General features: G+C 44.2%; 1 protein-coding gene across 2 annotated transcripts in view; it reads right to left on the minus strand.

Moving 5' to 3' along the window:
- The window catches only part of GRM5 (glutamate metabotropic receptor 5), a 580,379-nt gene that overhangs the window by 51,449 nt on the left and 512,475 nt on the right, over positions 1-16,455 (minus strand). For both annotated transcript variants that reach the window (XM_030200161.1, XM_030200160.1), the window contains exon 6: positions 9,875-9,987. In XM_030200161.1, coding sequence (XP_030056021.1) covers positions 9,875-9,987 — 113 coding nt within the window. The remainder of the gene's footprint in view (positions 1-9,874; positions 9,988-16,455) is intronic.

Below are 16,455 nucleotides of genomic sequence, written 5' to 3' on the forward strand. Positions count from 1 at the left end.
ATGCCCCCGTCAACTTTGTACGCTTCCGCGATGGAGTGCAGTTGAAAACGTCCAAAATCGGCTTTCCATTATACGGATTTATTCGTTTTTGTGAGATAAACGTCTATCTCCCGATTTGGGTCGAAATCTAGGCGTTTTTCTCTTTCAATTATAAGGTGGTTTGTGGACTTAATATTGAAATAGTTTTCTTCTATGACATTGTAAAAAATATTTAAATACCTCAGAATTTCTATATGTTTGTGTTTAATGCATGAATGTAAAATGAAAAATGCATAAATAAATAATAATAATAATTTAAAAAAAAGAGTACTACCACCGGATGTGCTGAGGCATCGTGCTGTATTTTGCCCATCAGCGTGTGCTACGTCTGCTCTAAAAAATATTTAAATTTTTTGCAGTGGGAGGCATGTCTGGGGCGGGGGGGGGGGGGGGGGGGGGGGGGGGGGGAGTAGTCATGCCCTGTGCTAATTGGGTATCATGGGTACATTACTGCATGCTGCCCGATTAGTGCAGGAGTAGAGCGGGAGCCCTTACCGCCTCCTAAATAGGTGGCAGTAAGGGCTCCCGTGGTCACCATGTTCTAATTAGAAAATTAACGTGCGGGACATTACTGAAAAATAAGGAGAGGTGGCCATTTTACTGCTGCACTAAAAGTGGCTGCAGCATGCAAAAACCCCACATGCAGCAGCGCCAGCCATTTTTTAGTTTAGCTTGGTAAAAGGACCCCTATGGTCAAGGGCAGTCTGAACATTAGGCCACCTGAGGCGGGGGGCCTCAGGCAGCACTCTTTAGGAGGGGCATCTCGGGGGGCAGCTTCGCAGCATTTTACCTGGTCACAGTGACTTTCCAAACCCGGCAGTGGCAGCGATTCCCATAGGCTGCCCTGCCGCCGCCAGCACCCGCCTCTTCCCTTTACTGCAGCCTCCTGAAATAACTTCCTGTTTTGCTCAGGCAGTTGCAGTAAAGGGAAGAAGCAGGTGCCGGCAGCGGCAGGGCAATGTATGGGAATCGCTGCTGCTGTCGGGTTTGGAAAGTCACCGTGACCGGGTAAAACTCCCCGGGGGGGGGGGGGGGGGGGGGGGGGGGGGAGGTGGCATACAAGCTCCGCCTCAGGTAGCATCTTGCCTTGGGCTGACCCTGTCTATGGTTGGCTCTTTTGACTGTGAGTCATTTATTTACTGATAGTTCTTCTCCTTCAGTATTAATATGTATTATTTCTTTTTTTATATTTGGTCGTCCTTAGGTCGTTTTTGAGATGGTTAACCTCGGTTTTCAGCAAGAATGAAAACCAAAGACGTCTATCTCAAAAATGTCCAAATCCAAGCCCTTTGGTCATGGGAGGAGCCAGCATTTGTAGTGCACTGCTCCCCCTCACATGCCAGGACACCAACCGGGCACCCTAGGGGGCACTGCAATGGACTTCACAAATTGCTCCCAGGTGCATAGCTCCTTTACCTTGGGTGCTGAGCCCCCCAACCCCCCCCAGGTCCGCCTGCCTGAATTACACTGCACCCACTACAACTGCTCCAGGTACCTGTATACTGCTGTGATGGATCTGCGTATGCAGGGGTGTGCTGGTAAATTTTTAACAGGCTCTTTCTCCGGACGTAGACTGCTCTGCAGTTGGAAGGGCCAGGGGTGGCCGGGGGGGGGGGGGGGGGGGGGAGAAACACTTGCCAGGCATACCTTTGGTGGCAGCCAATAAATGGACTGCCACCACTCCCAACGTCTTGCTCTGAGCAGCATGCTGAAACTTCTCTCACATGCTTGAGAAGTCCCAGCCTGCTGCCCAGAGCTGGAAACATGGAGCGGGAAGCAGCAGCAGTCTATTTACTTGGCTGGCAAGGCTCAGCATCCCCACAAGCAAAGTAAAAGAGAATTCAGCAGGGGGCCCAAGCCCACATTTGGGAGCCAGTTGTTAAAGTAGCCATGGAGGGCCCTACTTTAACAACTGGCTCCCAAAATTCTTAAAAACTTAACAACCGGCTCTTGCGAGCCTGTGAGAACCTGCTCCAGCACACCACTGTGCGTATGACATTTGAGGTTGGCAAAAAAGTATTTTAAAACTTTTTTTATGGTGGGAGGGGGTTAGTGACCACTGGAGGAGTAAGGGGAGGTCATCCCCGATTCCCTCCGGTGGTCATCTGGTCATTTCAGGCACTTTTTTGAGCCTTGGTCATGAAAAAAAAATGGACCAAGTGAAGTCGGCCAAGTGCTCATCAGGGACGCCCTTCTTTTTTCTATTATCAGCCGAGGACAACCATCTCCTAATCATGCCCCAGTACCACCTTCGCTACCCTGCCGACACGCCCCCGTGAACGTTGGTCGTCCCCGCGATGGAAAGCAGTCAAGGGTGTCCAAAAATCGGCTTTCGATTATGCCGATTTGGACAACCTTGCGAGAAGGACGCCTATCTCCCGATTTGTGTTGAAAGATGGGCGTCCTTCTCTTTCGAAAATAAGCGTGATAGTGTGTGGAGTTTTCCGGAGGTTCCATTACTAACCTAGGGGGCCTGTTTACTAAGCCGCACAAGCGGCTTCAGCGCAGCATTACTGACACGGCCCGTTCAAAGTGGCTTAGTAAGCCCCAGAGCTAGTCAACTCCAGCCCTCCAGCGCTGCAAACCGGAGGAGTGATTTTCAGGAATATTACAGTTAGCTTTGTATATATTTGGTTTAAAAAGACATTTAACTTATATATGTTGGTTGTCTTGGAGACCAGACCTGCTTGTAGTTCTCTAAAACTAGTGCTACGTTCCCTTGCATTTTGCCATGACAGGTGTTCTTTTGTTTATTTATGAAAATGTCATTCTCTGCTTTCGTTCAGCAAACCCCCTCCCCCTATTCCCCAATTCATACTGGCTTCTGAACTTTGGAGTGAATATATTATGACCAAAATATCAATGTGCAAAATAATACAGATAAAATTTGTGCCAATTGTTTGAACCGAGGAGGCATCAAATCAATCCATCACCGCACACCAGAATGCATTCAAATAATCCACACACATATAGAGTATAATAATGCTTGCACAGGCAAATTTGAAAGAGTTCCTCCTCTTTTGAAAAACTCATTTTGGTTACCAGAGAAAAAAAACCCCCAAATTGAATTCAAAATGGCATGTTTGGTTTTTAAGTCATTATAAGGTTAAAGCTCTGAAGAGCTGATTCATTTACTTGATATTCCCAATTACAGACAAAATTCTAATTTTTCTCAGGCAGCTGCAGTAAAGGGAAGAGGAAGGTGCCGGCAGCGGCAGGGCAGCGATTCCCAGTTAAAATTTGTTTGATGTCTTTTTTTCATACTGAGGTGCAAAAGTTTGGAATAGTTTGCCTAAACAATTAAGGGGAATCACATCTTATGCATTTTTTTTGTAGGTCTTTGAAAACTTGTTTATTAAAGAAAGGTAATTAGATGATTTCTGTATTGACTGTATATATTTAATTATTATCTTCCCCTTTTTTTGCTGAGGTCCTTTTTTATGCAATTCACAATGAATCCTTATTTGGAAATTGAGAGGACTATATAAGAGATAGCATAGAATAGAATAGTACAATTTTTTCTTCAAATGACTGCAGTGACAAAAGGTCATTCACTATTGTGAAACCATTAATGTGCTCCTCAATCCATTTGCTCTTTCACCTAAATGTGATTGAAAAAACCCCCCACAAAAACCCAAATAGCTATAATATTGAAAAACAATGATTTTATGAAAACCCTTCCAGAGCCTATGATGCAGTGTTAAATTGCTCCAGCGTCTATCGTTATCAGTGGAACTGATAATTACCAATGGTTCTTTTAAATAATATGCAAAACAGTGGAACCCTGATATAACGTTATGATTAAGATCCTTAAAATATCATTGCGTTAAATGCAGGGTCACGGTATAGCGGGGACACGATTGAACCAAACATTTATCTGTTGCAAAAGGAGCTTGTTGTAAAAAGAAAGGGGGGGGGGGGAGGGAGCCAAGACACGATTGTATTATATGCAGATTCGTGTTATTGCAGAGCATGTTATAACGAGATTCCACTGTATATCCCATTAAGTCCCTGCATCAGTCCTTCCGTAAATCAGGTGCTTTGCTTATTCTCTGAGGTTATTTGCTGACATGTTTGAATTAGGATAGGTTGCTGTTTGGTTTTCAAAACCTTTATAGCTGTGTTTCTGCTGTTGAACATTTCTAGAAGAAAGAGGTTAATTTGGAAGAAATCAAAGGAAAGAAAATTGTTTTTCCTAATCAGTTTTTATAGGCTCCGCTTCCTGCAGTCCTTGTACACGAGCCACCACTGCTCCAAAGAATGCTGCAGTATCAGACGTAAGGACGTTTCAAGGAGAACATTATACACTTTAAGGCCAGGAAGAAATAGCTAGAATACAAATCGGTCTGAATTTCTTCAGTGTTGATCATCATTATTTATATGACTATTTTGTAGAAGCAATAATTACAGTCTTTCTTGAAAAATTGCAATGTTGCAAACAGAATATTATGAATGAATATAGCCTGATCATTTAAACCTCAGTAAAGTGGTTGCAAACAACGGATTATGTATTAGAAGGCTAGGGGTCACCACAGGACCACCATATTTTAAAGTCACATATTCATACAGGAATCATATACATATGATTCTAAAGAACTGGCTTTTGCAGTAGATTTCTGTAAAATGCATATGAACATTTCTACCACATCCAATCATTAATGGCTGGCAGAATGCATCATCTTTGATTAGATGCTCATATGCCGCCGGATTCTATATAGTGCACCTCCAGATCCGTGTCAAAATCCAGGCGTATTCTTAACAATGCACGTAACTTAATTGGCTTAAAAATCTAATTAGCATTGATAACAGCACTTAATGAACACTAAATGGCAATACGGGGCCCTTTTACTAAGCTGCGTAGGCGCCTACGCACGCCCAACACATATCAATTTTGAGTTACCACCCGGCTACCGCGTGGCCCTTGCGGTAATTTCATTTTTGACACGCGTCCGCTACACACTGGAAAATATTTTTATTTTCTGGTGCGCGAGTTGTATTCGGGCAGTAATTGGCATTTTACACACATACAGCATTACTGCCCGGTTACCGCTGTGAGACTTTACCGCTGGGTCAATGGCTGATGGTAAGGTCTCAGACCCAAAATGGACGCACGGCAATTTTCATTTTGCCACACGTCCATTTTCGGCAAAAATTTTAAAAAGGCATTTTTTTACAGGTGTGCTGAAAAATGATTCTGCGTGCACCCAAAACATCTGTCTACGCTACTGCAGGCCACTTTTCAGCACGCCTTAGTAAAAGGACCCCTAAGTGTATTCTGTAATGAACTGAGCCTAAATTCTAATGTACGCAATTCAAAAGGGGCATGAGTATAGGTGGGGGGAATATGCATTCCTAAATTTACGCATGTAATTAGAGAATATGGCCCAGTGTGTGTAAATCTACACGCAGGAATTTACACCATGTTTTCATTGGTGTAAATGGAGCTGCATATTTTTTAGGTGTTGGGATATCTACAAAGCGTATTCTACTGTATATACCGCACCTAAATCTAGGCATCGCTTATAAAATACGCTTAGGTGGAAATGCTTACCGTGCGGAATTTTTTAGGCACCTTATATAGAATCTGGCCCATGATGACCACAGAGAGGTTAATTTTATAAAGTCCTTTTTGCACATATGCAGCAATATGGACTGAAGTCTATACATGGCACCTACAAAATCAGTGCCGAAGAAATTGTGTTACCTCCTATTCTAGAAATGGTGCTTAAAGTTAGGTGCTGTTTATAGAATAGCGCTTAGCACCAGGAACCAACATTACATTTAGGCACAACCATTTACACCAATGAAACCATGGATACCTGTCACGTGCAACAATTATGCCTTTGATGGTGGATACTACAAGATTGGTGATACAAGATAACTACTGCTTTGTTTGTGAAATCATTACAGTTTATTTGAGTGGCACATTTCATAGAAGATATTTTTGGACACTATTTCATTTTAAGGAAATTTTTGACCCATGATTACTATTTTAACTATGGGCAAGGATGAAAAAAAAAGTGGTTCATGCTATCCATTGAGATTTTACCACAGTTGGATGAGATCTCATCATCTAGCGAAATTGCCTACCTCTAACAAGGGTTCTCTGTAGACAGCAGGAATGTGCATCCACACTCACTTAACCCTCCTTCCCCACCAAGATCATGGACACTCAAAATATGCTTTATACAGATAAGGTATAGATTGAAAGAAGGAGGGACTTAGCATCTAGAAGAGAATCCATTATGAAACTTTACCATTTCAAATGGCAATGTGATGGAGATCTAATAAAGTAGATCCATTCTACGGATTCCCGGTCAGTCTCCTGTCCTTACCTCTTCTCCTTACCCTACTTGAGCCTCATTACACCATCTATGACAGTATATTTTAGCACCGTCACAACTTATCACTCTGATCGTTCCCCCATCTCCAAACATCTGTTGCTGGCAAGGTTTAATGTCATTCTGTCACAGTGAAAGAACCCTATTTGAATTTCATTTCTCTCATGCAGGAGTTCCCTGGCGTCCACACACTTAAGTTTTTAACCTGAAAAGTGCTGTTCCTTGTAGTGGTTACTGCAGAAAAGAATGAATGAACTATAAGCTTTAGTCTACTACCATCACTATCTTAAAATTCTCACAAAAGAGGGTACCACATCAAACAAAATTCTTGCCTAGAAAGCAGGCAGACAGGTCTGGTCTCCAGGGCAACCAAAATATAGAAATTAAATAGGTTCATAGATCAATCCCCTAATTCTATACAAGTCGCCAAAATTTGTGTGTGCAAATCTGGGCAAGTGCCCAATTTGCATGTGTAATGTAATTGAATAAAGAGCTAATTATAACCAATAATTGGCTTTGTAACATGCAATTATTGGCAGTAGCTAGATTTAATTAGAACGTATATTCATAAATTTAGGTGTGGGATCCATGCCTTAATTTTATGTGTGAGTATAAACAAAGGGACGTGGAAAATGGGAGGGTCATGGGCAGAGCAGGTGTATTCCTAGCATTATGCACATTGTTTAGAACATGGGGAATATGTTGCTCAATTAGGTGTGCACATTTGCATCACATTCAGTTGGTGCCAATGGCTGCGTCTAAAGTTAGGCGTAATCCCCAGGTATAAACGCTATTCTATAACTTTAAGCCCAGCTTATAGAATAGCAATTTTTTTGGCACTGATTTTTCAGCGCCATATATAAAATTCAGCTCATTGGGCCTTATTCTACAAAGTTTATGCTCCTAAATTATGCTCTTAAAATTTACACTCCTAAATTTGTGACCATAATTTATGCTTCTAAATTACGAGTATAATCTATGCTCCTACATACATTTAGGAGCATAAATTACACTTGTATATTTATGAATGTAAATTTAGGAGCATAAACTTTGTACATTCTATAAGGAAAACATTAGATAGCCACATGTCCTTGTAGAATAGGCTCCAAATAGGTGCATTGTGGGTCCTAAATAGAGGTGCCCCTTTCTAGAATTACCCTTCAGGTACCTTTTTTCTGTAGTGAATGCTCAAGGCATGAACATCTTTAGACTGACACAACTTAGCATACTTAATCAAGCCAGCTGCTCTTATTGTTTGCTCTGGCATGTCTTAAAAGAAGCCTCAGATTGTTTCCGACAGAGGAGGCTTTTTTCTGATGAAACATTAAAATCGCAGCTCAGGAGACAAGACAATCATGTTTCTAAAACATGTGGAATGGCATTTTAGAAGGAATGGTGCTAGTGGTGCTAGTATTTTAGAACAGGATCGGCCTAATCTAAAATACTGAGAAATAGAGGTCCATGTGAAAGTTACGTCCAGCATGAACATCCATTTTACAAACTATGAACGAGGCAAAACAAGGGAAATGGACATCATTGTGGCAGCATCAGAAAACATCCATGTTATAAAATGGCCATATAGACACCCATGTGGAGAACTAGTCTATTGGTTAGAACAGTAGAGTGTGGAGATGGGGCTTTAGTTCAAATCTCACTCTAGCTCCTTTAGATGTTGGGCAAGTCACTTAACCCTCCGTTGCCTCAGGTACAAACTTAGATTGTGAGCCCTCTGGTGGACAGGAAAATTCCTACTGTACTTGAAATGTACACCAGTGGCGTTCCTAGGGGGGCTGACACCCGGGCGGATAGCCAATGCGCCCCGCCCCCCGGGTACAGCGCCCCCCCGGATGCAGCGTGGCCCCCCCGGATGCAGCGAGACCCCCCCGGCGAAAGGACACTCCCTGCGAAAGAACCCCCCCCTGGGTGCACACCGCTGGGGGGGTGCCACGCGCGCCTGTCCTTTGTTTGTTCCATGCTCCCGCTCTGCCTCGGAACAAGAAGTAACCTGTTCCGGGGCAGAGGGAGCAATGGAACGGACGACGGACAGGCGCGCAGCGGCCACCCCCTAGTGGCGTGCACCCAGGGTGGACCGCACCCCCCCCCTAGGAACGCCACTGATGTACACTGCATTGATGGTTTCCAGGTGGTATGTAAGAAATTAATTAAAATAACGTTTTAGTACAATGAATGTACATAGTTCTGGAAGTTATCACAGAGTCACGTTGGGGGATTAAAGAGTGACTTCCATTATTCCCTCCAGTGGAGAACCTTCTGTAACCTGGACATGCTGGGTACGAAGTCTAAATACCAATGTCCATCTTTTTTGGACATTCAGTCTCCATCTGAAATCAGAGTTGCTTATCCATGTTTTAGCCTCTTCCTAGTCCCACCCAAAGCATGCTTGACAATGCCCTCTTGCCATAAGGACATACTGTTGTTTTAGACTTCCATATCCCGCTTTATAAAATTGTCTCTGGTTGTATACAAATCTAGGCTAACAGCCCACCATTTTGAGGCTACTCCTATTCACTTGTAAAGTATCCATGTGTCTGTTTTAATCATTCCCACCACAAGTAATTTCCTCATCCTTATTTGTCCTTTTGACTGTTTTGATTAGATATAAACTCTGTTGAACAGGGACTGTCTCTTACATATTTAATCTACAACGCTGTGGATGTCTTATTTATTTATTTGTTGCATTTGTATCCCACATTTCCCACCTATTTGCAGGCTCAATGTGGCTTACATGATGACATGTAATGACATTTTAGAAGGAATGGTACTAGTGGTGCTAGTATTTTAGAACAGGCTCTGCCTAATCTAAAATACTGAGAAATAGAGGTCCATGTGAAAGTTACGTCCAGCATGAACATCCATTTACAAACTATGAACGAGGCAAAACAGGGAAATGGACATCATGGTGGCAGCATCAGAAAACATCCATGTTATAAAATGGCCATATAGACACCCATGTGGAGAACTAGTCTACTGGTTAGAACAGCAGAGTGTGAAGATGGTTAGTGAGATATACAGAGTGGTGTTGCATTAAGGATCATAAATGACAGAGTAAATTAAGCAGTCAAGTACAGAGAGTTCAGTTTTGGTCAGTCCTGGCAAAAGTTTCGTTATCTGGTGTTTAGGCTGGATCATTGTGGTATGCTTTTTTGAACAGGTAGGTTTCAGTGATTTCTGGAAATTTGCTAGTTCGTGTGTTGTTTTCCTGACGTTTGGTAGCGCATTCCATAGTTTGCGTACTTATGTAGGAGAAGCTGGAAGCATATGTTGATTTGTATTTTAGTCCTTTGCAGCTGGGACAGTGGAGATTCAAGAATGTGAATAAGTAGTAGCAGTAGTAATACTAGTAGTAGGATGTCTATGCTACGTGGATGTCTAAATGTCAGTTTTCAGACATCTAAACCATGCATAGAGCTTCTATACTACGGGGCCATAAGATATGAACAGTTCAACTGATTTTCTAATTAAAATAGTTTTACCTGTAAGGTCATCTGTAGGCCAGGAACCCAGCTGACAGGCCTCACATGTGTATTCATCAAAGACAAACTCATTCTCCTTACACGGTGTACAGGTCCAACAGCAGCTGATTCTCCTTTACGGATCACCTGGAAATTAGAATTCCACAATATTAATATCTACAGAATACAGGAAGAGCATGACTGAGCTAGCATCTGAAAAAGAAATATAAAGCTACAAGTCACAGGGTTGGGCATTCTTGAGTGAACATTCAGGGCCTAAAATTTTAAAGTGATGCATAAATTGCTTGTTCGAATGTATACCTCTGAATTACATGTATAAAATTGATTGCATGCATTTTAAAGTTGCTGTGTGCCTAAACAAATGAAGAGCTCAAACATGGAAAAAAGTACTGAAATGTTGGGGGAAATTCGATATTAAGGGCCCTGTTTACTAAGGTGTGTTAGCGTTTTTAACGAGTCTGCAATTAACGCACATGCTAGCCATGTAGGCACCTATAGGGATATTGTAGGCGTGTACACAGTTAACACGCGTACATGGTTAACGTGCATTAAAAACACTAACGCGCCTATAACGCGGCTTAGTAAACAGGGCCCGAAGGGGTCCTTTTACTAAGCTGCGTAAGTGTCTATGTGTGCCAGAATGGAGTTACTGCCCGACTACCGCATGGCTCTTGCCGGTAATTTCATTTTGGGCGCGTGTCCACTATGCGCGTCTGAAAAACGGCATTGGCTCACGTAGGTCATTACTGGCCCAGTTACCCGCACGTCCATTTTCGGAGAAAAAGGCCTTTTTTTTTACAGGCACGCTACAAAATGGATCGGCGCGTGCCCAAAACCCGCGCCTACACTACCGCAAGCCATTTTTTTAACGTGCCTTTGTAAAAGGTCCCCTAAGTGAGCACAAACTTTTCTTGTCCAGACCTTTCTCTAAGAAATCACTTAGGGGCCTTTTACTAAGCAGTGTTAGGAGCTAAACTGCACCTAATGCAGCAAAAAATGGTTTAATTCAGGACATGGTATTTTTTTTTTGCTGTTTGAATTGTTATTTTTGAGAGTGCCTGGTATGGGCAGAGAGTGGCTGTTCCGGTGCTAACCAGCTGGCACATCTACATTACTGTGGGCTAACTGATGAGACACGGTTAATGCAGGAGCCCTTACTGCCTTATTTTGATTGTGCTTCTCCTATGAAGGAGAATATGAGTAAGAGAGGGCTCATTTACAAAGCGAGGCTACCGATTGCAGAGGCTGAATGTGAAGAAGCCCATTCAATCCCCAGGGGCCTCTTCACATTCTGCGCATGCTAATCGATAGCCCCGCTTTGTAAAAGCAGCCAGAATGTTTTAACACAGAAATAGCCCATTTCAAAACTGCCATGTGCTAATACTGCCATAGACTGTGTTTTCATGAGCCCTTTGGCAGCTAGCATGTACTAACACTAGTAGTTACAGTTTATTTATAGTCCACTAATACCAGTAGCATAGATCATAGCAGATTAAAATCTCTCTTAGGCCCAGATGCACTAAATGTTTTTGCTTGTTAAATGAGCCTTTAACGAAGAATTTTCTACCCTTTGGATGCACTAAAGCCCATTTTCTGATGATGGTAACAGCTAACGAAAACGGAATGCAGATGAGCAATTAGTCTACAAACCCTATTGAAATGACATGCACTAACATTTTCCGATTAGTTTAACACACGAAAAGTGAACAAAACACCGTGAAATCTAACGAGAGGTCTGTACCTCTCGTTAGGCTGTCCGCTAAAAATTTTAATGTAAAAAGCAAAAAAACCAACAAACGAGGGGGGCGAAAACGCGCGTCAGGGGCGTCCTTTATTGATGCCCCAGGTCGCCGCTGCTCCCTCCTCCGTCTACAACCAATATAAAGTACAAAAAAAAAGGATTGGAGGGGGGCAAGGGGGCGCTCGTCCGGAGCGTCCTGTATGGACGCCTTGCCCCCACCCCCCGCTGCTCCCCCGCTTTCCGCCGCTTCCCCCCGCATGAAAAAGCAAATTTAGCAGCCCCGGTCCCCCTCCTTTCCTATTCCTCTGTTTTGCCAAAGCTCCGCCTCCCGTCATTCCTCCGCCCCGTGCCCCGCCCCCGCCCGCCCCCCTGAGGTCGACTACGCCGCTCCTCCCTCCACTGGACCCCCCTCCGTATACCAGGCCCGAGCAGTGCCTCTCACGCTCTTTCTGAAGGCGCTGCAGGGCAGGAAGAAGATCTGTTGTTGGTCGCAGAGTCTTCATGACTCTCTTCTTCCCTGGCCTAGGCCCGCCTCCTTCTGATGTAAGTAACCTATGGGAGTTGGGCCTAGGCCAGGGAAGAAGAGACGTTAATGAAGACTCTGCGACCAACAACAGATCTTCTTCCTGCCCATGCAGCAGTTTCAGAAAGAGGGTGAGAGGCGCTGCTCTGGCCGATAATACGGAGGGGGTCTCAGTGGAGGGGGGGGGGGGGGCGGCGTAGGTTGACCTTGGGGGGGCAAGCGGGGGTGGGGCACAGGTCGGAGGAATGATGGGAGGCGGAGCTTTGGCAAAACAGAGGAACAGGAAGGGAGGGGTACCGGGGCTGCTAAAATTTCACTTTTTTGTGCGGGGGGGGGGGGGGGGGAAAGCGGGGAGCAGTAGAGGGGGGGCAAGGCCGTCCATACAGGATGCTCCGGACGAGCGCCCTTGCCCCCTCCCGATCCTTTATTTTGTACTTTTATATTGGTGCAGACCGGGTAGCCACGAGTATGTGTTGTGGCTTTTTTTTTGTTTTTGACGTTTGCGGCATGCGCAGAGCAGCCAGCATAACGGTTGGCTGCTCTGCGGCATGGTTAGGGGGCCGATTAATGACGGGGATTGCGTAGTGTGTGCATACATCCTACTTTTCAATACCGCACCGAACATTTCTAAAGCGTTTTTTTTGAGCATTCTTCGTTTTCCTCATATTCGTTAAGCACTTTTACAATTTTGATTTTTTAACGTTTGGTTGGATGCATCTGGGCCTAATTCTATAAAAGCCACACATAGGGTCCTTTTACAAAGGCGTGCTGAAAAATGACTTGCGATAGTGTAGGTGCAGGTTTTGGGAGCACACCAATCCATTTTTAGCACGCCTGTATAAAAGGCGTTCCTTTGGTGTGAAGTGTTGCAGTGCCTTGTGCTTTTCATGCTGGTGACTTTTACTTCTGCTTGTTTTTTTGGACTATTCTTCTGCCTAGCCGCCTGCCCAGACCCGGATTGTTTATTGGACTATTCTTCTGCCTGCCGCCTGCCCAGACCCGGATTGTTTATTGGACTATTCTTCTGTCTACAGCCTGCCCTGACCCGGCTTGTTTCTGGATTGATTGTTTGCCTGCTGTTTTCCTGGAACCCAGCGTGTTTTCTAGGTTCCTGTTATTTGTCAGCCTGCTGCTGGGTCCTGCCTTGTCCCTGCAAGTTATACCGGCCGCCTGAAGCCCAGAACTCAACTCTTGGTGAAAGATGGCCAAGTGTAGGTGAAGCCTTACTCCAGTCCACTGTGTTCCAGTTCCGGTCTGCCTTATCTGGTGTTGGGGTGATTCTCCTGCCGCTGCTGTTTCCTCGGCAGTGGCCCAAGGGCTCACAAACCCAGGTTCCTGCTGTGTATACGTGACACACAGAAATATCCAGTGTACCTGAATGTAATTCACCTTGAGCTACTACTGAAAAGGTGAGCAGATCCAAATAAATAATATAAGAGAACCCTTCAGGAACATAATAGAGAAGGTCCACTTCCAGTCATAGCAGCTTCTGAGCTGCTGTGGAGGGAAAAGGTCACCTGAAAAGAGAGCATCCCCTGCCCTCCAGAGGATGTAATATCTTCTTGCATTGGGTATGTCAAGGAGGAGGGGTTAAGATGTATTTTTTAGTTGGCAATTTAATCATTAGGCATTGTAGATAGCTGGGTGACTAGTGGAGTATGGAGTGGTGGAGGAGTGGCCTAGTGGTTAGGTGGTGGACTTTGGTCCTGAGTAACTGAGTTTGATTCCTGGCACAAGCAAGCTCCTTGTGACTCTGGGCCAAGTCACTTAACTCTCCATTGCCTGCTGCATTGAGCCTGCCATGAGTGGGGAAAAAGTGCGGGGTACAAATGTAACAAAAAATAAAATAAAATCTCTCGATAACTTGCCTGCCTGGTGCCAAGGTTGCAGACCTCATATATCACCTAGACACAATATTTATTTGTTGCATTTGTACCCCACATTTTCCCACCTATTTGCAGGCTCAATGTGGCTTACATAGTAACGTCAAAGGCGTTTGCCCAGTCGGTGGATAACAAATAGAAAATTGTATAGTGATCGTATGAGGTATAAGTTTAGGGTTGGAATGGATGAAGATTGCGTGATGTCCTGTTCGATCATAGTCATGCTGTGTTGGTTGATACAATGTTAATTCTGGGGAGGAACATGTCAATGGTACCTAGACAAACACATGCATCATAAGCAGGGGTGCAGCAGTCTCATGTACGTTTACAGTGTATAAGAAGTGAGATCCCAAGAACAAAAGTGTGATTAGTTTTCTCACAATTAACACAAACAACTCCCAGGAGAGAACACAGAAAGAAGTATTTGTGCAATTTTGGCTTAAAAACAAGTTGAAAGTATTTCAATTTTCCTCATTTTTCAGTCTTCAAGAACCAAATGGAATTCTTAGGTAAATTCTGAGTTGCATATCTATCAAGGGTCAGATCTGAGCTTCCAATGTCTTTGGTACCCACATGTACAAAGACAACACATTCTGCCAAGTGCATGTCACCTGGATTGGCCACTGTTGGAAACAGGATACTGGGCTTGATGGTATTTTGTTCTGACTCAGTATGGCAATTTGTATGTTCTCCATGAGGAGTGGCCTAGTGGTTAGGGTGGTGGACTTTGGTCCTGAGGAACTGAGTTCAATTCCCATTTCAGGCACAGGCAGCTCCTTGTGACTTTGGGCAAGTCACTTAACCCTCCATTGCCCCATGTAAGCTGCATTGAGCCTGCCAAGAGTGGGAAAGCGCAGGGTACAAATGTAATAAAATATTCATCTGGAAGCAAGCAGTGCAGTTAAAGCCCACTGACGAACCCAGAAATTCAATGCCTCACCATATCTGGTGATCAGCACTGAATTTACATTTTGGTCACTTAAACTTAACCGGTTAAGCCTATATTCTGCACTAACCGGTTAAATTCCCAGCGGTTAAAGATAACACTGCTATTTATGCGGTCCTATTTAACCGCTAAACCCAGCGCTGAATATCGTTGTTAAGCAGCTTTATTGCTCTAACCGCAAATATTCAGTGGAGATAACCAGTTATCTCCTGCTGAATATTCACGGTTAGCCAGTTAAACTCTATTTAAGTCATCAGCGGCCATCGCTGACTGGTTAATTAGTGCTGAATATCAGGGGAAATGTTCTTATGGACTGGAGTTACAGCCTAATGATTACAGCAGGATGCAGAGATTTAATTCCCTCTGACATGCCTTCTGACCTCAGGGAAGTCACTTCACCCTCACTTCCACTAATCTTTAGCATCATTGGATGTTTCACAGGTGTCCTATTTTTAGGGCTAGTTGAACCATAAGGCAAGACCAGGCAGTCACCTAGGGTGGCAGCTTCTGAGTGGGGGGGGGGGGGGGGGGGGGGGGGGGGGGGGGGGGGGGGGGGGGGGGGGGGGGGGGGGGGGGGGGGGGGGGGGGGGGGGGGGGGGGGGGGGGGGGGGGGGGGGGGGGGGGGGGGAGGGGGGCAGCAGACGGCCACAGCAGTCAGAGCAGCATAATAGATCTTAACAGACACATACACCAACAACCAAATGCAAGCATGCATGGATCCCCCCCCCCAACATTTAAAATATGATATGCAATTATATTTTTATATATTTTTTTACAGTATTATGGTACTGGGATGATTATGTTGAGTTTATCAAAGTTTTGGTACACTGTCTCTGCCTATTTTAAAATTATTTATTATTTGTTGCATTTGTATCCCACATTTTCCCCCCCTTTGCAGGCTCAATGTGGCTTAAATGTACCGTCATGACAATCGCCATTCCAGAGTAAAAAGATACAATTGGTATTACATAAAGAACATGGATGACATAATACTAAGCAATCAGGTATAGAGAGATCACCTTCGGATATCAGGTAAGTGGTGATGCGTTACAGTTCCTATGATGGATCACTGTGCTATGCCTTGTTGAAGAGAGAAGTCTTCATGATTTCCAAAGTTGATTAGGTCGCCCATTGTTTTCACGTTAATGGCAAAGCATTCCACACTGCGTGCTCGTGTAGGAAAGCTGGATGCATGTGTTAATCTGTATTTTAGTCCTTACAGCTAGGGAAGTGAAGATTCAGGAAAGTGCGTGCTGATCTTTTAGCGTTCCTGGGTGCAGGTCAATGAGGTCTGACATGTAGGCCGGGCATCTCTGTGAATGATTTTATGAACCTCGTACATTAATAAACATTAGTAAAGGAGGTCCTTAGATGGTCAGTTCTCTGGGGATAGAAATACCTTTTCTACACGAATGCAAGTCACTTTGAGCTACCAATGAAAAGACGTGAATTAAAACTAACTAAAAAGAAAATAATTATTCAACAGGG

Source organism: Microcaecilia unicolor, chromosome 4 (genome assembly GCF_901765095.1).
Source record: "Microcaecilia unicolor chromosome 4, aMicUni1.1, whole genome shotgun sequence".
Lineage (NCBI taxonomy): Eukaryota > Metazoa > Chordata > Amphibia > Gymnophiona > Siphonopidae > Microcaecilia > Microcaecilia unicolor.